A 23,230-nucleotide genomic window follows, 5' to 3' on the forward strand; every position below is an offset into this window, starting at 1 on the left:
GCGTGAAGTATCATCCGAGCGCCGCCATTATGGCCGCTACGTCTTCCTGTTGAGCTCGAGTGAGACCCAGGTTGTGCTTGTAAATGTGGCGACATTTGTTCCCCATCAGCCTCCTGAGCATCGCTGCTTGCACATCTGCTTCTTTCTCACAGAGTCCGGTTGCCAATAAGTAATCCTCAAACTCTGCTCGAAAACTTGCCCAGTTGCTGCTCAAGTTACCAGTCATCTTCATAGGCTCTGGAGGCGGAATGGTTGACGGCATCTTCTTGTCGCAATGCTCGAGCTAGCTAGCTAGCTAGCTATATGTGAACAGTAAACAAGACTTGTCCGATCAATACAAATAAAACGTGCATCGCGTTAATGACAAGCTACACTAAGCTCACTTTCGGGTCCTTGTCTATCTGACACCATGTTGCATGTTGGTGAATAAAGACACTAGCCAGATTGTGTCATGACTCCTGTATTCATTCATGCAGCACAAAAACCCAGACAGACACATGCAGCTGTGGCTCTTCCGGTTACTAACTGTCATACACAATTGAACCACAGGGTGGAGCAGTTGACTAAGCAGTTGCAACAAGACACCCTGTAACACTTACCCCAAATGTTGATCACAGGGCACTATGCAAAATGAAAGCTCTTACTAAAACTTCAACAGGTTGGCTTTATGTACACTGAACAAAAATATAAATGCAACACTTATCAATTTCGAAGATTTTATTGAGTTCAAAGGTAATAAACATAAATCAGTCAACTGAAATAAATTCATTAAGCACTTATCTATTGATTTCATGTGATTGGGGATACAGATATGCATTTGTTAGTCACAGATTCCCCAAAAAAGAAGATACCATGAAATGAACAGAATACCGATCAGTATCTTGTGTGACCACCATTTGCCTCATGCAGCGCAACACATCTCCGTTGCATTGAATTGATCAAATTGTTGATTGTAGCCTGTGGAATATTGTCCCACTTCTCTTCAATAGCCGTACGAAGTTGTTTGATATTGGTGGGAACTGGAACACGCTGTCGTATGCGCTGGTCCAAAGCATCCCAAACATGCTCAATGGGTGATATGTCTGGTGAGTATGCAGGCCATGGAAGTACTGGGACATTTTCAACTTCGAAAAATTGTGTACAGATCCTTGCAACATGGGACTGTGCATTGTCATGCTGAAACATGAGGTGATGGCGGTGTATGAATGGCACAGCAATGGGCCTCAGGATCTCATCACGATACCTCTGCGCATTCAAATTGCCATGGATAAAATGCACTTGAGTTCTCTGCCCATAGGATATGCCTGCCCATATCAACACCCCACCACCACTATGGGCCACTCTGTTAACAATGTTGACATCAGAAAACCGCTCACCCACCCAACGCCATACACGCTGCCTGCCATCTGCCCTGTATAGCTGAAACCATGATTCATCAGTGAAGAGGACCATTCTCCAGCGTGCCAGTGGCCATCGAAGGTAAGCTCTTGTCCACTCACGTCGATTGTGATGCCGAACTGCAGAAAAATCAAGACCCCAGTGAGGACGTTGAGCACACAGATGATCTTCCCTGAGGCAATTTCTGAGTTTGTGCAGAAATTCTACGGTTGTGTAAACCAACTGTTTCATCAGGTGTCCCTGTGGCTGGCCTCAGACCATCCCACAGGTGAAGTCGGATGTGGTGGTCCTCGGCTGGCGTGGTTATACGTGGTCTGCGGTTATGAGGCCTGTTGGATGAACTTCCAAAATCTCTGAAACTACGCTGGAGGCAGTTTATGGTGGAGAAACTAACACCCATTACTCTGGCAACGGCTCTACAGGACATTCCTGCAGTTAACATGCCAATTTCACAATCTCTTAACTCTTGAGGCATCTGAGACATGGTGTTGAACAACAAAAAACTCAACATTTTAGGGAACACCTGTGAAGTGTTCATGGCTTTTAATCAGCATCTTGATATGCCACACCTGTGCAGGAGATGGATTATCCGGACAAATGCTAGCTAACAGTGATATAAACAAATTTGTGGACAAAATTTGAGAGAAATAAGATCTTTGTGCACATAGAACAAATCTTGGCGGTGTTATTTAAACGCATTAAAATGGCTGCAAAAATAAGTGTTACATTTATATTTTTGTTCAGTAAAAATATCACATACATGATGAAAGAGTATAAACTGTCTAGATTATGTGCAGTATCGCATTTCACACACAAAATGAGAATACAAAACACAATAATGACACTGAAAAAACATTCTAACGAAAAATCCCAGAGCAAGTGGAAAGCAAGAGAAAGAAATTAGTCAAAAGATGAAGAATCACTCTCATTCCCTCCAATGTGACAACCTCTCTAATTCCTCCCCCCTCAGTTAATAGCCTCCACTGACTCCGTATCCTGAGTTTTTCTCCCAATCTCCTCTAGTTGGACAGTTTTCTTCTTCCCTTCCTTCATCTTCCCCTCAAGCTCCAACTTGTTCTCTGAGTGGGTGTACCAAGGTTGAGAGGTGGAGCTGTGGCAGGCCCTCCCTCCTCTCCTGTATCCACCCCTGCCAGCTCGTACTAATCCCCAGCCCTGATGCACTCCATCTGTAGCAATCTCCTCCTGAATGCCCTGGGTTTGGTCAAGCTCCTTGGCACTGAGCCATGACATGTGCACTGGAACGGTATTCCCAAATTTGGAGTAGTCCACGGTATAGCAGCCATCTTCTTCTGCCATGATGGACACAAAACGATGGCCCCAGAGGATCTCTTCTGATGTGTAAGAGGTACGTGCCTGCATAGTGATGCCTGTCGTTTCTACCACACCTGTCAATACACCAATTAGCCAATCAGTGAATCAACATTACAGAAAAAGACACATTTACATTAAATTGTGATCAAGAACAATTGTTGATTGAAACAAATCAACATAGCTAGGGTCATACAACTCACAATTCCTGTTCACTGTTGTAATAACTTTAAATTAGATTATTATTTAGCTTTTTAACATTTAGACCACAGACAATCAGGATTGTGACAAGTTGTCTGATAAGTTAGTCTTAAGAACTGGATCGCTACAGGGTTGTATTTTAAGCCCTTTATTATACACTCACCGGCCACTTCAATAGGTACACCTGTTCAACTGCTCGCAAATATCTGCTCGCAAATATCTAATCAGTCAATCACGTGGCAGCAACTCAATGCATTTAGGCATGTAGACATGGTCAAGATGATCTGCTGAAGTTCAAACGGAGCATCAGAATGGGGAAGAAAGGTGATTTAAGTGACTTTGAACGTGGCATGGTTGTTGGTGCCAGACGGGCTGGTTTGAGTATTTCAGAAACTGCTGATCTACTGGGATTTTCACACACAACCATCTCTAGGGTTTACAGAGAATGGTCCGAAAAAGAGAAAATATCCAGTGAGCGGCAGTTCTCTGGGCGAAAATGCCTTGTTGATGGCAGAGGTCAGAGGAGAATGGCCAGACTGGTTTGAGCTGATAGAAAGGCAACAGTAACTCAAATAACCACTCGTTACAACCGAGGTATGCAGAAGAGCATCTCTGAACGCAAAACACGTCGAACCCTGAAGCAGATGGGCTACAGCAGCAGAAGACCACACCGGGTGCCACTCCTGTCACCTAATGAAGTGGCCGGTGAGTGTATACTGTTTGTACTAGGGATGCAAATTTCATGAAATAATTTTAATCAATTGCCGGCGCCCATTAATCATGTAATAATAATTAACCGATTTTAAGACATACTCAAACAATCATTAAAACAGCATTGTGTATTAAGGCCACAACAAAACAGTAAAAACACGAATTCATGGACTGAGAAATCTGCACAGGAGTGAAGGGACTCCTGACATTATAATTACAGGCATGGCTTAACTGCCACTGCAATGGTCAGAAAAGATATTGCTGCTTATTAATGGTTAACTTTGTAGTAAACAAATTAACCACTTTAGGGCCATAGGATAAATAGCATTTCTCCATATTTGCTAAAGTGCCGCAACGGAGGTTTGCACTGGTAAAATGAGAAATGCAGCATCTCTAAAATTTGCATGTTTGGGTTAATGTATATATATGGTATTTTAGAGAGTTCTGAAGTTAGAACGCAAAAAATGTGGGAGGAGAGAATGGAAATTTATGTATAGGCCTATGACCTGCTAGAGCTGATTTATCATGGCTGGTGACCATTGCTGCAAAGGTAATTGCGTTTTTTTTTTTTTATTAAGTTTTTCTTAACTTCCTTCCAGAACAAGATCAGAATGGCCATTCATGAGAGGAGACATTGTCAGGGGAGAGTCACCATAAATGTAACAGTTTTTGGATTTTTCTCATTTATTTTGAAAATATTTAGCTTAGCACTTTGAAATTTTACTTCAAACAGCTTTGACATGTCTACCGTCTAGTCATTAACCGATTCGATTACATTCATAACTTAATCGAGTCGGCTACAGTTAAAACCAAGGTCAGCATGAGGTGCGAAATACTTCTAACAGCAAATGAAAATCCCCCGTTTTTTCTGAATTTACTAATGTTAATTAAGGAAACATATTTCTAATGGTAATCCTCAGATGAAGCATGGGGTTTTATTAATGAAAAAAGACTGTGTGTTAACATTGACGCACAAGCAACTTCGTAACTCGCCTTGACGTGAGTTGTAACGTCCAAATAGATGAATTAATCTGTTTGTGTTTGTTTCTTAACAGCCAGGTAAGCTTATACAAAGCAAATAGACTACCATGGAGCATGCTCAAAAGATGTTTTTAGTGCCTCAAAGCCAGCTGTATAAACTGAGGAATCTTTTGTCAGCCCCGGAACCCATCAGACGGACCGGTGAAAATGAAATGGACAGTGCTATACATGGGATATTATCAAGGACTGATGTGGATACATATGAGAAAGCTAAATTGTACACGGTGGCTCTTCAGAGGTTATCGGCTCTTGTGAAACAGGGTGAAAATGAAACCAACACTTTAACTTTAAAGATGCCTGTGAAAGTGGTGAGTGACATGAACAAAGAGACTGACCTTAAAGCTGACGTGGCTAAAAGTGTATCACCCAGAAGTAAGAGAAACACCGAATATATGGTGGACAAAATGTCTAAATATCCTGATATTTAATACTGGAATGCTCTTGGGGAACTTATTTTGCGGAAGAACTATTGTGGGTTCGCACATTCTAGATTTGATTAACAACATTACAGCACCCCATAAGATGAGCAAGATTGCAGACTCGTACATTAGTTGGAATTTATGCAAGTCATGGCCGATCTCAACGTGCCCTAATACCTAACTAACCGCAATGTGCGCCGTACAATAGACTTGCTTACAAAAGGTGCTACAAGCTGCTTAACAGACAAAACAGTATCTCCTGTGCTGACAGCTAGACCCCCTTCTTCAAAGTCTACAAAGACGGCTTACTAATTAGTGTTCTATTTTAAGTGTATTTCCAACCATAAATGATACATTGTGACAAAAAAGTCATTTTAATTTGTTATAATAAAAATGACATGGATTTGACTTCAATGCTTTTGTTTATTTACTTACAAGCATTACATTCTTTAAAGGTTTTAAAAGTTTACAGTCTGTATACATGATACAATATTAGTCACACATTTATTTAAATGAATTTTATCAACATATTTTGTTACCATAACATATTTTTTTCTTAAATCTTCGCAATACATAGTCATTATTCTACCATGTGAATATCCTTTAGCGTGGAGGTGTAAATAAAATATGCAATGTTTTCCATGTTACGCCAAGAGAGTCCTGAATTTGTTGTTTGTTGTAAACAACCCAATCATAGTTCCGTTACAAGAAAGCATTCATGCTGACTGGAAAATACCCAAAGTCAGAAGGGTTACCCAGGGCTGGCCCGTGGCATAAACTGTCTATACGGTTGTTTAGGGCCACACCCGCTGGGGGGGCCACATGACCACAAGGGGGGGGGGGGGGGGGGGGGCGGGCACACAATCCAATGTTTATATAAGGTAAATAATGTTATTTTCGTAATAACGGTATTCATCCCCTATCACGGAACTCGCGGTATAAATTTTAATTGAAATGGCAACAGAACATTTCGTAATAATGTAATGTAAGAAGGATTTTACCAAGCGACCACCCCCCGCCCCCAGCTCGACAGCAGCCACCAACTGCTGTGGCTGTCAAGTTCACACCTGGTTCACACCTGGTTCAAGCATCTTAGCTAGTTTTCCTGTAACCATAATTGAGAAGTGTGATTCACCTATGAGGTAAACTTTGTGTTTTATAGGACTGTATGCAAACTCCTTGCAGCTTGGGTTCGGCAGCATTTTTCATTTCATTCAGTAAACTAGTAATACTCTCATTATATCTGGTACTTAATTCATGAATGAGTCTTATTTTGTATGATCGTATGTAAAAAAGTGTTGTCTTGATGTGTTATTGAGCCCCAAATGTGTGGGTACTGGATTTCTGCTAAGCCAACTTCCCACTCCCTGTGCAGTTCACTAGTGTGGCAAGGCTCGGTTTGTGAGGAACAATCGGGGCAATCAGAGGACCATACCTACTGGTTAAGTAAGCACACACACCTGGATAACATTACAAACCAGTCCAAGGTTTGAAAGTGAGCACTCTTTTCCCAGTAGGTATCTGAGACTGGGGAGCGCATAGCCTTCATAGAGAGCAAGTCTGAATGGGAAGTTTGTTGAAAAGCTGTTGGGTTTTGTTAATTTATTTTACCTTTGTTGGTTTCATTTTTTATTTTTTTACCTAGAACCCACTAGGAGGATAGAAGCAGCTTTTTTCATACTGCGACAATAGTCGCATTCTGGCAACCGCCACTCTAGTTTCCATACTAGCTTGCCTGCACGCAACAACCATTGTTACATTACATTACAGGCATTTAGCAGACGCTCTTATCCAGAGCGACTTTTATGCTGTAGTTTCAATATAGCAACTTGTTAGTACATAACAGCTGCGAAATTAACGGTTGAGATATTAATGAGTGTAGTCTTGATTGACAAGCATGTCGCCTATTTGCATGTTCAGCCCTGCATTTAAAAGTTATAATTATAGGCAAAAGGTATAACCATAATTCAACTCCACAATTTCTTGAACGTTGTTCCATTGTCCTGAGGTTATCATAGAATAATTTTTCTGTGTTTTTCCCTCTTGAGGCTTGGTCCTTTAATAAAATCATGCACATGTTACTCCTCCTTCATAGATACATGTAAATTAAGCTTATTAACATTAGAACTAGTTTAAATTCGATTGATTCCAATTTTAAATAGTTCAAATGTAATTCTTGATATCAGAAAATCTTATTTTAATAAGTTCAAAATGAATTGTTGATAAAGAATTAAAATTAATACTAGTTAAAATTGAATTGTTGATATCAAGAATTTGAATTATAAGTAGTTCAAATGTAATTTTTAATATCAACAATTTGAATAACAAGTTAAAATTGAATTCTTGATATCAAAAATAAGTTGAATAAAAGCCTAAATGGCTTGCCATTTATTAGGTCCAGTTCACACAGTAAGCATAGGCTAGGTCAGTGGTCTCCAACCCTAGTCCTGGAGAGCTACAGGGTCTGCTGGTTTCCATGGTGACTCTGCACTTCATGAATCAATTAGAGCAGTTGATTACACAGTTAACTCAACTCACCTGGGTCCTTACTTATAAAACAGACTTACGATCAATTTTGATCTTAAGTATGCCTCACGCAGAAAACCACATATAAGTAGTTACTTATAAAACCTTACTTTGAGATGGAAATGATCTTATCTCTACGCAAAGTCTAGACTTGAGATAAGTGATTTTCCTGCTGGTTATGTAGGGGTATTGCAGTTTGGGACGCATATGCGACCAAGCCTGTGGTGAAATTTGCATTAGCTTTATGAACAATTTGATAGGAATTATCAATTAAATAGTTTGCCAACCCACTATTTAGTCCACCAAATAATACTTGTTGCCTGTCTTCAATCTCCTCTACCATCACCATGACTCTTCTTCCAAAAAGTTTGCTTTTCAGTTTTGGTCCATGGTTATTCCTGACTAAACCCTCATTTGTGCTAGCATTATATAAGGGGAAACTGCTGATTGTAAGGCACGTTCAGGTGCCATCAATTTTAAGTTAATTTGAGATTTATAGATCACAGGTGCGTAAGTTACAAATGGGCTTCTTAGAACCTGCCTAAGCAAGGTTTTTTATTCTCAGTGTCTTTTATGAATCGAACATAAGCACACCGTCAGAAATGATCTTAAGACTAAGTTCAAGTATAAATCTAAGAACATTTTAATAAATGAGACCCCTGGTGTCTTGGGTCTCAATTGGGTGCTGATTTTAAGGTGAAAACAAAAACCAGTAGACCCTGTAGCTCTTTAGGACCAGGGTTGGAGACCACTGGGCTAGGTCAAACTAGGAGGCATGACAATGAGCTACAATATCAAGATAACGAGATATCAAGATAAGTGCTGGATAAAGATACAAGTGTAACATGAAGGTGCTACAGAAACAAATTAGAAGGATTCAAATGATAATAGCAATCCTAGATTGAGAGTGTCCTGCAGAGTAGTGACAGTAAGTCCAGATATAGTCTGAAGAAATGTGCATTCAGACCATGGCAGAAGACGAGCAATGACCCATTTTTAACCATTAAAACACAACAATTCAATGTTTCTACATTCAGTCCGTTGCTAAATTATGCTATATTCCCAGAGTTACAGCCTTACTTGAGTCCTTTGGATTGCCTTTGTTGCTGGAATGCTGTCTGGTTTCCAGTGCAAAATCCATAGGAGTATGTGTAGCAGCCAATAATGTAATAACTACCGTTAATGTAATAACTGCCAATAACGTAATAATTTTTCCGTTCTTAATGTAATAAAAGTCGATAATGTAATAACTGACCAATAATGTAATACATTTTCTGAACCAATAACGTAATAACTTTTTGCATATAATGTAATAAGTTATTACATTATTGGCTGGTTATTACATTATTAGCTGGGTTTTTAAAAAATCATAAAAAATGTAATAAAAGAAGCCGATAATGTAATAATATACTTATATCGCTTTAAGTTTTATTTATTGGCTATAAAGTGTCACAATTCCATGACACTTACCCTTGTTTCCTCTTTCAAATAGCTGCTCAAAAACCTGACCACACGCGCACACACACACACACCTACTCTCTCTCTAGGAATTATGACTATTTATTTGTTTGTGGTGCTTGGTTAGACTTATCTCCAGCCCTGCCTTCTACTCCTTAACCATTTGAGTATCAAATGAAGTGCAAGCACATATGTTTGCAAACACAGACAATTACTCTTATGTCATATAATATGAAATCTATACCTCTTTGAAGATGCTTTGTCCACGAATACAAAGACCACCATTTCTTTTCATGAAAAATGTCATCTTTAATTAAATGTATTTAAATAACTTTTTCAAGCAAACTGTTTCAACCACACTATTATAGCTATTCAGCACTCTCTCTCTCTATGTATATATACCAAACCTGACTCCTGAAAGGTTACATAAAAATGTATTACCAAATCAGAATCCTTGCCCTATTGACATCCCTGGCTATTTGAATACAGTCATGACAAGCTCAACAAAGAGTCTAAAACCGAAGCAAATGATATCTATAGTTCATTATTTTTTATTTTTTCAATTTTCTCCAATTTTAGTCGTTATACCAATTCTCTATGTGTATCACGGTCCTGGTCGATGCGCTATCCTCTGTTGGTCTGGGGAGGGTGTAGACTACCACACGCCTCTGATACATGTAGAGTCACCAACTGCTTCTTTTCACCTGACAGTGAGGCAGAGGTGGGAGTAAATCACACTTGTGCAAGTCACAAGCAAGTCTCAAGTCTTAACCTTCAAGTCTCAAGCAAGTCCCATGTCACTGTGTTTAGACTCAAGCAAGTCAAGTCGAGTCACTAGTAAACGTCAAGCAAGACAAGTCAAGTCATTGCTCAGGTCAAGCAAGTCACAAGTCAAGTCACCATGAAAGAAGTGCTTAAAACAAGAGAGAAAGGGGCACAATGGCAAGCCATGTCATGAGAAAACTGCACCTGTTAGTGAGTTAGTTAGTTTCTACAACTAGGGATGGGCATGGCTAGGATTTTATCAATACCAATACCACTATTGATACTGCCTATCAATACCAATACTTATCAATACTCTTATCGATACTTCCTAATTTGGAGTGCAAAATACATGTTGTTAAAAGAATTATCAGTACTACTTTTATATTAGTTTGGGCAAAAAATATTTAACAAAATAGTTCTGTTGAAAAAATGAAACGTATTGTTTTCTGAGACAAAACATGATGCTGGGACCAATTGGTATAGATACTGTAAATGTAATGTGTATCAAGAGAATGTTTATTTCTTTAAAAAAAGGGATGGTAAACCATCCTTTATTATTATGATAAAACTGAAAGATGTGTTACCAAAGTTATCTTTGTAGGTCATGTTATATACTATATTTTACAGTTTAGAATTTTGCATTAAGAGGTTGAAAGTTGAGCACAAGGTATAATAGTGCCAGTTTGGTTGAAGAAGTTATTTAAATACACTTGATTAAAGATGATATTTATTTGAGAACACAGCATCTTCAAAGAGGTATAGATTTCATATTATACAACATAAGAGTAATTGTCTGTGTTTGCAAACATGTGTGCTCCCACTTAATTTGGTACTCAAATGGCAAAGGAGTACAAGGCAGGGCTGGGGATAAGTCTAACCATCAAGTTACACAAACAATTAATCCCTAGAGAGAGAGAGAGTATGTGTGTGTGTGTGTGTGTTTTCTCAGAGTTAGGACTAAGATTCAGGGGTCAGGATTGGCCTGGCTTTTGAGCAGCTATTTGAAAGAAGCAACAGTAAGGGTAGGCCTAAGTTTTATGGAAGTCTGACACTTGATAATAAATAAAACTTATACATAGTGATACAAGTATATTATTACATTATCGGCTCCTATTATTACATTTTTAATGATTTTTTTTTTTAAACCCAGCTAATAATGCAATAACTAGTCAAAAATCTAATAACTTATTACATTATGTGCAAAAAGTTATTATGTTATTGGTTCAGAAATTTTATTACATTATTGGTAAGTTATTACGTTAGCAACTTTTATTACATTAAGAACGGAAAAATTATTACGTTATTGGCAGTTATTACATTAACGGTAGTTATTACATTATTGGCTGCTACAGTATGATGTCAAAAAGGGGAAGTTGTTCGCCCTTTTCTTCAGTTCCAAGGCAAGCTGCTTAACCCTTGTTGCAGGCCGCTTGCCTCGTGGGATTTATTCTGCAGGATCGGTTCATTGTGCGTGTGTCTCCTAGTATGCGGCCTTCTTAGACCACCACTAATCACGTAGCCTCCAGAGCGTCTTCTTCCTCCCACAGCCAATAGCCAAGGGTATACGGAAGACTTCCCAGCATGCTGGCTGCTCACGAGAGGGAGATGGGAGAAGCGTGGCGAGTATGACTAGCCGTTTTAACATTTAATCGAACCACACTCCTATCTGTAATTACATTTTAGATATCCATAATAGCATTTCTCCTAGTCAAAATCATATTTTCACTAGTCAGAATGGTAATTAAAGATATACACAATAACACTCTTACTAGTAGAAATTGTATTTCAAGATATCTACGACTTTGATTGTACTAGTCAAAACTAAATTTAAGATATCTAAAAATCCTTAAAAAGTATAAGTGGCCGATTTAACATTTAATTGCTAGACTGGATATATATTGCAGATATCCGTAATTCAATTCGTCCTAGTCAAAAAGAACATTTCAGATATCCACAATGACATTCTTCCTATCCACAATTGTCATTTCAGATATCCACAACGTCATTCTGCGGTAATGCAATCACGTCACATCCACCGCAGAGTCAAGCTGATCACCGCTTCACCGCTGGGTTTTGTTTTTTCCAGTTTATTTTAGGCCTGTTGTTTATGTTCCAATTTATGCTTGTAAAAGTTATGTGATCTGAAATATCGTCACTCCATTGAGGGCATCTCTGAAACCCGACAGGGTTAATATGTTGGTTTTTCTTGCTAGGAATACCAAGTCGCAATAGGAAGAGTCACTTCAAATGCCTTTCGAGAGAGCGGGGGAGAGAGTATACGCTAACCAAAGGGGAAACCTGGCCTTTCATTTATTAGGCCTTCTATTATTTCATTATTATTTTTTTATCCAAGCAATTGCCCCAACGAACGTGCGCAGGATGCACTTTAGAATTTTTATTTATTTCTTAACTTTGCAATGCAAAGAAGTGGCCTTACGTTCATTTAAAAGCTATGTTCAAGGCATTCAAATGGTTTTTCCATGTAGCCTATATAGCGGCTAAAAGTGAGAAAATAAAAGCGGAAATGGCTTTTAATTTAATTTATTTAACTTTATTTCATTTAAAAACAAATGAATGGCCTTTATTCAAGAAATTGCCGCAACGAACGTGCGCTTTAGGATTTTAATTTATTTGCAGTGCAAAGCCTTAATAAACGTGTAATGGCCTATCGACTGTTTCTGTTGTTATTTGCACATTTAGTTTCAAGAACAATTTGTTCTTTGTTCTTGCAAGCGTGTTACTGTCAATAAACAATGTTCAGTAGCCTATTCTGTTGTCTGTGTTTCAATAACGAATGCGTGCTTGCCAAATGATGTGCCTGCCGAATACTAACCAATATTCCTACTGCAAAGTCGGCCTCTTAATGACAACACTGGAATAAAAATAGACATGTATACTATAGAGGCTATAAAGAATAGACTACTACAGCAATAAATGCATTCGAAAAGTATATTTAGGAACCAATTAATTTATAACATCTGAGGTTTAAATTATTATTTTTTTATGGCGGTTACCGCAACGGTTTGAATGGCTTCGCTAATTTCTGCGGTAAGGAAAAAATCGATACCTCGGCAGCTCTAATATATACTATACTTTTAACTGTTCTAAAATCAATGTGCTACAAAATCCAACACTCTAAATCAGTTAAACAGCAATGTCATTCTTTCATGGAATCACAGTTCAATTTACTGTAGCCTATAGCTTGATTTAGGGTTGTCAACCATCCCACAAAATATGGAATTGTCCCTTATTTGGACAGCAGAAGAGGCACTTCATATTTAACTCATATGGAACGCATTTTGTTCCGATTGCGTTTATAGTCAACCGCTGTTTTGAGTATAATTTAATCATTAGTTACCTAGCTAGCCAGAATAATAAGCATGCCCTTAGACCATTTTGAGCTTAAACCCTGATGAATTTTAATATTAGCTAGGTACCCTCAGAATCTAGCATAACGCTAGCTTGCATTCTAACCTGGTTTCAGAGGGACTAAAAAGACATTGTCTGCACTGTGTGACCAAAGCATTTTAACTTGTTGGGGCAATCCCCCAGTGGCCATAACATCGACATCATGAGATTGTTCAACTCATGCTTTCAGTGCTCCTGCAACCAAAATATGAGTTCAAAACACAAACTCTGTGTTCTAGCTTTATTAGAAAACGATTCAGGACAACTATGCTGAAGACTGAGTTTCTAAGCACCACCGTTGTTACGCCTGTCCTCCATTTATCAAGCACCCCCTCCCTGCAGGCTCATCTGCAACTACACCCCCCACCCATGACACACTGGACAATAGTGTCTATCTGAGCATTGATAAAAACATTCTTTCACCACTAAAAATTTGTATTCTGTCATAGCAACAAGATAAAGCCAACAATAGCCGAATGTATGCCAGTACAGCTGTGAAAAACGCTGCTCACTGAACACTGAAATGAACAAGAGGAATTATAGTAGATTTATATTACGGCATTCAACTATCAATATTTCATATTCTTGGTGGTGTGGCAATAACTACACCTGTCTTGGCTTACACACCTTATGCCACTGGTTAAACCAAACTGCACAAGCCTACTTTTTTCTTTTCTTTTTTTTCTTTTTGCAGAGTTAAATGAACTAAAGCGACTTTGAAATCATGGGCGTCCATCTGTCATAGAAGTCACAGAACTGTCTGTAGTTGAAGTTCATGCTGCTCTACCAAACCATTGTTGTTTTCTGTGTTTAGTGCTGCAGTCACTGTCGCTGCCATGTTTTTTGATCAGGAGATTCTGAATCTGCGCTCTCCTCTGTTCTAGAGTATCACTGAACTCTTTGAAACCCCCATGGTGGTAGGACTTCAATTGGAGGCAGTAAATCGACATTAAAGGGGCAGTTCACCCAAAACCTAAATTAAGGTATGTTTCCACCAACCCAAAGCACTATCTGTTGAGGTTTTCAAATTTAAATTTTCAGCACACTGAGTGCCACAAAAGTCTGCGAAACTATCTGGATGGATAGATATTACTCTAGTTAAGTGGAAACATACATTCATTTAATTTTTGGGTGAAGTGCCCCTTTAAGGAGAATATATCTGTTGGTGCTTCAATAAATAATGTACATACTAAAACAAGGATGGAATACTCTTTCTCAGGGCTGGTGCACATTATTTTTCCCACTATTTATTGGACATAATTCTGTAATTCATGAATTCTCTTAATTCTTAATTCTGTAATCATCTGAATAAACACACTAGTTCACTCTTACTCACTGGTGTGTGCATGTTAACTAAGCCTGGCACTATTGCTCATTTAAATCAGCTGCATGCACTTCTGTTTCTCCTATACTGTAAGTTGTTCCAGATAACAGTGTCTGCTATTACATTCATTTAACAATGTAATAGCATTTGTTTAACAATGCCTACTAAATGAATGTAATAAAATTACAATTGCAATTTGTAGTACACTACACATCATCACAGCTTCTAACAGTATCTAACCTGAACTCATTTTTATCTGGTCAAGGTCCCTTTCTCCACTGTGTTTAACATTAGCCAGATCACAGGTAAAAGTTTAAACTAGAAATCCCACCTTGCGGTTGTATGCCTCCGCCAACCAGTAGCCAGTTTGGATATAAAATGTCATTACTTCATCATTTTATCCTATTAGACATTTGTGTGAAACTTTGTCATAATTAGCGGATGAATTCTTGAGTTATGGCCAAAAACATGTTTTGTGAGGTCACAGTGACCTTGACCTTTGACCTCCAAAATCTAATCAGTTCATCATTGAGTCCAAGTGGACATCTGTGCCAAATTTGAAGAAAGTCCCTCAAGGCGTTCCTGAGATATCGCATTCACGAGAGAATGGGACTGACGTGAGGTCACAGTGACCTTGACCTTTGACCTTTGTCTACCAAAATCTAATCAGTTCATCCTTGAGTCCAAGTGGACGTTTGTGCCAAATTTGAAGAAATTCCCTCAAGGCGTTCCTGAGATATTGTGTTCACGAGTATCGGGACGAACGGACAGACAGAAGGACGGACGGACAACCCGAGAACATAATGCCTCCGGCCATGGCTGTGCCGTCCTGGAGGCATAATAAAAAAGAATAGCGTTGTGGCTAAATGAGTAGTGCAGTCTGTAGGGCAGCCAAATCTGAAGCCATATTTGAGTCGCATCACATGGTTGGGGGTTCAATCCCTTGCTATGGCATCCTCTCAGCTATGATCCCCTCTCTATCTGTTAAGATCTCTTCTTTCTCCTTGTCCTAATAATGCAAAAAAAAATCTAAGGCTGTCCACATTCTTAATAATAATAATAATAATAATTCAGATGAATAATCACATGAATCAGAGAAAATGCCTCAAAGAGGATGAGGCAATAAACTTTCCATGGCAAGTTGGCATGGAATTACCCCTGCTTTATGTTCAGTCAGTTGAGTACTATGTCATATCACATTCAAATGCTTGTTTAGATAACTGAATTCATCTTTTTGAAATGGTATATGTTTATTGTGCTATTATTTATTATTGTGTTAGTAATTTTTGATAGTATGGACAGTTGAGGTACTAGCTGAGACTTTGTTTGAGAGTACACATGGTTGGCTAGTTGCGGCTGAAGCTTCTCCTTACCCTCCAGAATGACAATGATCTCCAGGTCAGTGGTGGCCAGTGACTGGGCAGAGAGCTCATAAAGGGGGCTGCCTCGTTCAATAGTGTGGCTGATTATGAGGGGTGACACAAGGAAGATTCCATTGCTGCGCAGTGGGTTCTCCACCTGGATGTCCAGCTGGGAGACTGGGATCACCTCACCCTCTATCGTCACTGTACGGCGAATTACCTGCCAGAGGAAGGCCACAGTCACTCTCCCTTGACCATCACTATATGGAAAATGACATGACATGGAGAAGGCCACCATGAGAATTCTACCTGACTCTCTGTTTGAGTGAAGGTTGGTGGTTCCCATTCGGTGTTATGATTGCCCATAAACCCACAGACAATGACTATATTATTTTGTTGTACTACCCATGCAGACTCCACACTCCCTCACCTGCACCCCTAACTCCCTCACCTCCATCCTCCAACCTGCCTCCACTACTCCCTCACCTGCACCTGCCCAATCTGTCTACACCACCCCCTCACCTGCATCACCAAACCTGCCTCCATCACCCCTCACCTTCATCTTACCTGGAGCTGCACAGTTGCAGAAATGATCATGCTCTTTCTCAGGTCTCCCACACGGAACATGAAGGTAGGCCGGCCATTTCGGGGAGCAATGACAGCGCTGCGGGAAAAAATTAGGGTCTCGGCACGACGATTGGCTTGTGCTGTCTTCATGAAGACACAGCCCAGCATCACAGCATTAATGATCAGGCCCAGGATGTTCTGAATGATGAGTACCATGATTGCCAGGGGGCATTCTTCTGTTACCATCCGTCCCCCAAACCCAATTGTTACCTTGAAGACACAGTACAGCAGTACTTCAGTATTAAACACCGTACTTTTTGAGCCAATTAAGATGCCATGTTTCTTAATGACAGATATTTGCAGTTAATTGTGCACAAAAAATGGAAAATAGTACACATGATTGAAAATTGGAAATGTGTGTTGTGAGTAAACCTGGTACGCATGTGAGTAAACCTGATAAACAGTTTTTTTTCCTTTGTTTTTTCATGTGGTACTTCTGAAAAAACAAAGCTAAAGGTCTTCCAGCTAAAGGTCACGATTGCCTCTTTGTCAAGCAAATTCTAAAACAAGAAAAGTGGCTACACAGTTCAGGGGGGAGTTTTATTGACAGAGAGGAACATGGCTCTGTAATTTGCTCCAAATATGCTCCACGTAACACATTTTCTGTCTTGAAAAATGTTCTAAAACATTCTTAACCACATTCTGGCCGCAAGTTGGTCAACTTTAGGGAAATTAGTTCACCAAATGCTACTCACTAGAGTTATACAATCTGGGCATTGCAAGTTAAATGCACTGGATTTGACCACAAGCTTTTAAGGTTGTCTTTATATGCTTTTAACATATGACCTGCATTGTCAAACACAAATTCAGTCACATTTTGAAACTTAATGTAATAATCCAATAAGCATTTCTTGCTAGATAAACTGTATCAACAAGGAAAACTTTCAGATTGGTTGTGATCGATTTTCCTTGAAGCACAATTATCTGTACCACCTGTTGATTCGTCCATGACCACAGCTGTCAGTAGTTTCAAACAGTTCCTAAATTTTTATTTTATGCAGCACATACTTCTATTGAAGCTGTCAAGCTGACTGAATCACTGCCCTCTCCCCCATTAATTACATGTTTGTTTATAAAAACACTATTTGGGATTGTTCACTTTTTTTCTAGTGGAATATTTACACTTAAGAATGCATCTGTAAAATTTCCGAATGATGTCCAGTTGCCGCTCTAGTGTTTAAATGTCAGACTATTATTATCTTCTCTGCACAATTAATCATTAAATTGCATAATGAGCAAAATGAATTCTACCTGTCGTTATGCAGTGTACCAGGTGGATACTGCTAATTGCTTTAATAAATGCCTCAATTAGAAACTCAACTGTATGATTAGGCACTTCACTGTGGATTGGACTGCCTAACTATTGAAATACAACTTTAGGACGGCGTGTAGCACAGTGAGTAAGGAACTGGGCTTGTAACCGAAAGGTCGCAGGTTCGATTCCCGGGTAAGGACACTGCTGTTGTACTCTTGAGCAAGGTACTTAACTGGAATTGCTTCAGTATATATCCAGCTGTATAAATGGATGCAATGTATAAATTCTATGTAAAAGTTGTGTAAGTCGCTCTGGATAAGAGCGTCTGCTAAATGCCTGTAATGTAATGTAATTCCTACAGGTCAATGGAAAGAAACAAACTGGTGCCCCTAGTTATGAGATTTCCTGCAAATTGGTGTGAACATTTCACTTTGACAATTATTATTGCTTTACAAACCCCAGTAACCACCAAGAAACTATGAGTAGAAACAATAAAGCTGTGTCCTAGCTTTATTGGTAGAAGATGCAACAACTATGCCAAATACAGAGTTGCCATTGTCATGTAGTTTGCCCATTTAACTACAACTAGTGTGGCATATTGGACAATAGCATCTATCTGGAAGTTCAAAAACAATTATTTCACCACCGACAATTTGTATTCCATCATAGCAATAAGATAAAGCCAACAATAACCCAGAGGTATGCCAATACAGTGGCAAAAAATGCTGCTCACTGAATAATAAAATAAATGAGGAATTTTTGTGTAATTATACCATGTCATTCCACTATGAATATCTGTGACTAAATATGGAATATATAATCTTTCCATTGGTTTTACATGTAAAGATGGCTTTCAAGATTCAGTGGTCATTTATTATCTAATCATATATTATGAATAACTTATTGTTTGAGAAATAAATATGCAATTAGAAAGCAGGGGTAGGCATTTACATCAGCTACACACAAAAACCACTTGGTTTGTACACTGTGGAGTGGGTCAGATGAGGGTGCAGAAGCATGAGGTTTAGGGAGGATACATACAAATATACATAAAAAGATGAACATATTACTGCTTGTAACATTTCAATTATTTACATTGTGTCATATTTTTTATATTTTTATATTCGCATTGGTCGTAAGACACAACAACTGTGAACCTTTGCTAGTAATGTTCAGCATATCTGTATTGGGGGCTAACTAGTAGGCCTAGCTGTTAGCATGGGGCATTGTTAGCATAGTGGGTAGTAGCGGTTTGCTTTTTTAGAATTCATACCACTCACAATGAATGCCTTTCAAGAGGTTTGCACTATTCTCTAATGTGGGAATTTCACATACTGTAGTGTAAGCATTCATAGATGGCTCAGTCATGTGTTATGCTTCATTTGTTTTACTGTAAAGCTAGAACATTGCCGACATTTTTCTGATGGTGGAATATTCTTTTATTGGGATGGCAGGTATGCCATTACGCCAAGTTACACCTTGGCGGGGCGGCATGCCCCATACCTATACAGCACCCAGAGTTTGGAACTTTTCAGGGTTCCCCACAGAAATAACCAGAATAGCCACAGACACTCAGCCCTTAAAAACATTAAATTCTGTACATTCTGACCCCATTTCAACAGACAGAATTCTTAAATGACTTCACATGTCCACAAAATAAAGCCCCAAAATAAGGGGATTTTGCATTTTCTTATTTCTCCTGCTGCCTATCCCACAAACAAAATGTCTCCCCATTGGACATTTTACCGACACCAGTCAATCCTTCACCTACACGAGCCAATCAAAATCTTGCATACACACGCAAAACACCCATAACTTTTTAGTCTGGAACATTTCCAGTCTTAACAGCTAGTGGTCAAGGTTACAAGCTATGGAATATGGGGTACTCGGTTCAAGCCCAGCCAGGAACAAGTTTCTTTAACCTGCTTTTTCCCTCACTAATAATTGTTGATTACTTCTCAATTATTGCTTTTTCACCACACATATCCACCGTTCACCGAACGTATACACTGCATTTTGACATACCATCTGCACGTTCACTTAACCACCAACAATATCGCCAGGCCATATGGATTCAACCGGAGCTCAGCTGTGCTTCCTGTCCTGTGTTCTTCTTGAAAACCACGGACAGGTTTGACCATGTAATTTCATGAAATTTAGTTATGTCGTGGTGGCGTACTGCCAAACTTACACACTGGAAAGCCAGAGGTGAAAGATCGAATCCCGCCTCGCCCTCAGGTAAATATTTTCACATTTTACACTAACATTTTCTTACGCTTATATTTACTTTACCAAAAGTCACTCACGGCCACCCATATGCATGTCATGATGGCAAATGTATTGATTTTCTTAAAAACTTACACCAGTTCACCACTGTGCCACTTCTACATTTGGCTACTGTAGAAACCGTTCTTATCAGCAAACGCCACGTTTCTACATTCATGTTACCTCGCCCTGTTCTCTATCAAGCCTCATAGAAACAATTACTACATATGTATGGTCTGCAACTCCCCATTAAAACATTACATTTAAAATCATGACTCCATCATAATTATAACTACTAGTACAGAACATGAGAAAAGCAGTGCATTACATTTCCTATATATTATCCCACGTTACTTTATCTACCACTTTTACGTTACTTTAAGGGTTGATGCTTTATATCATCTGATACCGTTCGATAAGGAAAATCTGCTCTCTCATGGTCACTTCATTTACTTTGCACTATAGTCTGTGATCATGTCAACCTTCACCTACATGCCAATTCTGCTAAAAACATATTGTTTCAACTACTCAATTTCATCATCTCTCCAAATTTCTCTCGTACTATTGTTATTTTATCATATGCAAAGCTTGCTGGGACATATGCGTCTGCTCCTATTCTCCACTATCAAGTTTTTTGGTTCTACTACTTACAATTCTCACGTAAGCTGACTGATCTAAGCTTAGCAAAACAGCGAAGAGGACTCCTACCTCACAAACACTAAAATACCAGGAAATACCGACAATAATTTTATTTATGGTCAGACAAAACTGGCCATTTATAAGAGCCACAAAGGGATGATGCAACAGCAAGTGACTCAGGATTGTGTTCTACTGATTATTGCTCAGCTGAAACTGGAGTTTGCCTTTTACAAAATGAATGACAATCTGATGGAATTTAAAGACAAATAGGCTATAAATGGAGTGCTCTGCAAAGTGTGGGAAGGAGAATTAGTAACTATGTGTTAAGCAAGGATTGATACTTTTTCTATATTCTTTGGTTTGTTTATTTGGGTCTTTGTTTTTTGTTTTTGTTTTGTTTCTTTCCTTGCTTTTTTAATGTTCTGGTTATGTTGTCGGTGGTATGGGGGTTGGTGTTGTTTGGGGGTAGCTCAATTGGGTGGGATATAAGGTTATCAGCATGGGTTGTTTCTTTATTTTGTATTTCTAATGCCCTTTGTTTAAAGTTATGTTAAATAAAGGGTTTTTGAAAAGTTAAAGGCGCCTTAGCTCCAGTGAAGACAAATCTTCTACAATTCTACAGCATACAAACACATTCTAGATGATTCTGTTCTTCCCCTACAGTTTGGGGAAGGCAGCCTGTTTCTGTACGACAATGCCTGCAGGCACACAGCAATGTCTATATATAAAGGTTTTAGTCGAGAACGGTGTGGAAGGGCTTGACTGGCCTGCACAAAGCTCTGACCTCAACCCCATCCAACACCTTTGGGATCAATTGGAAGGCCGACTGCAAGCCAAGCCTAAATGCCCAATCAGTGCCCAACCTCATTAATACTCTTTTGGCTGAATGGAAGCAAATCCCTGCAGCAATGATGCAACATCTAGTTTAAAGTCTTCCCAGAAGAGTGGAGGTTGACATAGCAGCAAAGGGTGGACTAACTCCATATTAATGGACATAATTGTGGATGAGATGTTGGATGTCAGGTGTCCGCATACTTTTTATCATGTAATGTATAAATGTTTTTACACAAAGTGTAAAAAAACAACATAAAGTGTCTTAGTAAGGTGTTGGGCAACGACTACCCACACCTTCAATGTGCGTTGCAAGTCTCTGGAACTACCAGAGGGATGGAACAACATTATTCCAAAAGATATTCCCTCATTTGGTGTTTTGATGATGGTGGTGGCACTATCTGTGGATGTCAATATCTGCAAGGCATTCTGAGTCCTGAATATGCCTCCCAGTGTATTAGTAACCTCTTCTTTAGTTAAACCCTCAACAAAATAACAATTTAAGGCATTAGCAATATCTTTATTCTTATAAAGCAATGCTCCTTCATTCCTGCTGCACCTGATATCCTCCTTCACTTTCCTTTTCCTACTTCAGTATTTTAAAAAACAATTTAGAATTACTTTTAGCATTTTGGGAAATTTGCCTTTCAAAGAACCTTTTGGCTTGCTGTAATTCTTTTGTAACTTTAGCACACATATTACAATACTCTTATTACTCTCAGGGCTGTCATTATTATATATCTTTGTACTAAGTCCCACAGAACCACATGGGTATGGAGCTGGAAGATGCACATGGTTTATTTGTTCACAACAGAACACTGGCACATTTGCTGTAGATATCGCTACTGTAGCCATAGCTGTAGCTGGTGCTGATGGTGATACTATTGCTGTTGCTGTTGATGTGGCTGTTTCTGTCTGTCACCGTGTGCATCCATTGTGAAAGCTTCCCAGTTTCACTGTAAGCAGCATAGATAAAGGTTATAATCAATCAAAACATAACTGCCCACAACTGTGACTACCTTTCGGCTAAACCACCACCCCTATCCGCCTGCAGCCGGCACCACAACCACGCCGCCCACTCACAATCTCATTGTTTTTTTTTTCTCAAACTCTCCCATATGGCTTTGTTCATCCACTGGGGAGGCCACTTCTTCAACTTACTTTTCCTTACCTTCGGAATAAATTTACATCGTGCCTCAAGAATAACTTCTTTGAACCTGCCCGACTTCTCAATCACAATCTTGCAGTCAAGAAGTTGCACCCAGTCAATATTACTTAAATTTGCTTGTATCTTATTGAAACCAGCTTGTCTAAAATTTTTAATTCTGGCGGTAGAGGAGGTCTCATTAATTTGCCAAAAAACATCAAATATAACTGCAGAATGATTGCTAGTCCCAAGTGGATCGATTACCTCTATGCTACAAATTCTGTCAGAATCATTACATAGCACCAGATCCAGAAGTGATTTCCCTCTTGTAGGCTGACTGACATACTGTGTCAAAAAAGTCATGTATAATATTTAAAAATTCTTCCTCAATTTTTCTTTTTTTTTCCCGTAACAAAATTTTAATTCCATCCCATAACATATATTTTTCTACAGAATAGGTACAAGGTAGTAACACCCATGAAATAACGTGAAATTCAGAAATGATCCCTAACATTTACAACAACA

General features: G+C 38.9%; 2 protein-coding genes across 2 annotated transcripts in view; both read right to left on the minus strand.

Moving 5' to 3' along the window:
- gtf2h1 (general transcription factor IIH, polypeptide 1) overlaps positions 1-23,230 on the minus strand; it is a 284,403-nt gene that overhangs the window by 33,543 nt on the left and 227,630 nt on the right. The gene's annotated exons all lie outside the window — the stretch shown is intronic.
- kcnj11l (potassium inwardly rectifying channel subfamily J member 11, like) overlaps positions 700-23,230 on the minus strand; it is a 129,213-nt gene continuing 106,682 nt past the window's right edge. Inside the window, exons 4-6 of the mRNA XM_064335668.1 lie at positions 16,509-16,778; positions 15,954-16,161; positions 700-2,804 (exon numbers count right to left, since the gene is read on the minus strand). Of these exons, the coding sequence (XP_064191738.1) occupies positions 2,365-2,804; positions 15,954-16,161; positions 16,509-16,778 (918 nt within the window). The 3' untranslated portion in view covers positions 700-2,364. The remainder of the gene's footprint in view (positions 2,805-15,953; positions 16,162-16,508; positions 16,779-23,230) is intronic.

Source organism: Anguilla rostrata, chromosome 5, assembly GCF_018555375.3.
Source record: "Anguilla rostrata isolate EN2019 chromosome 5, ASM1855537v3, whole genome shotgun sequence".
Taxonomy (NCBI): Eukaryota; Metazoa; Chordata; class Actinopteri; order Anguilliformes; family Anguillidae; genus Anguilla; species Anguilla rostrata.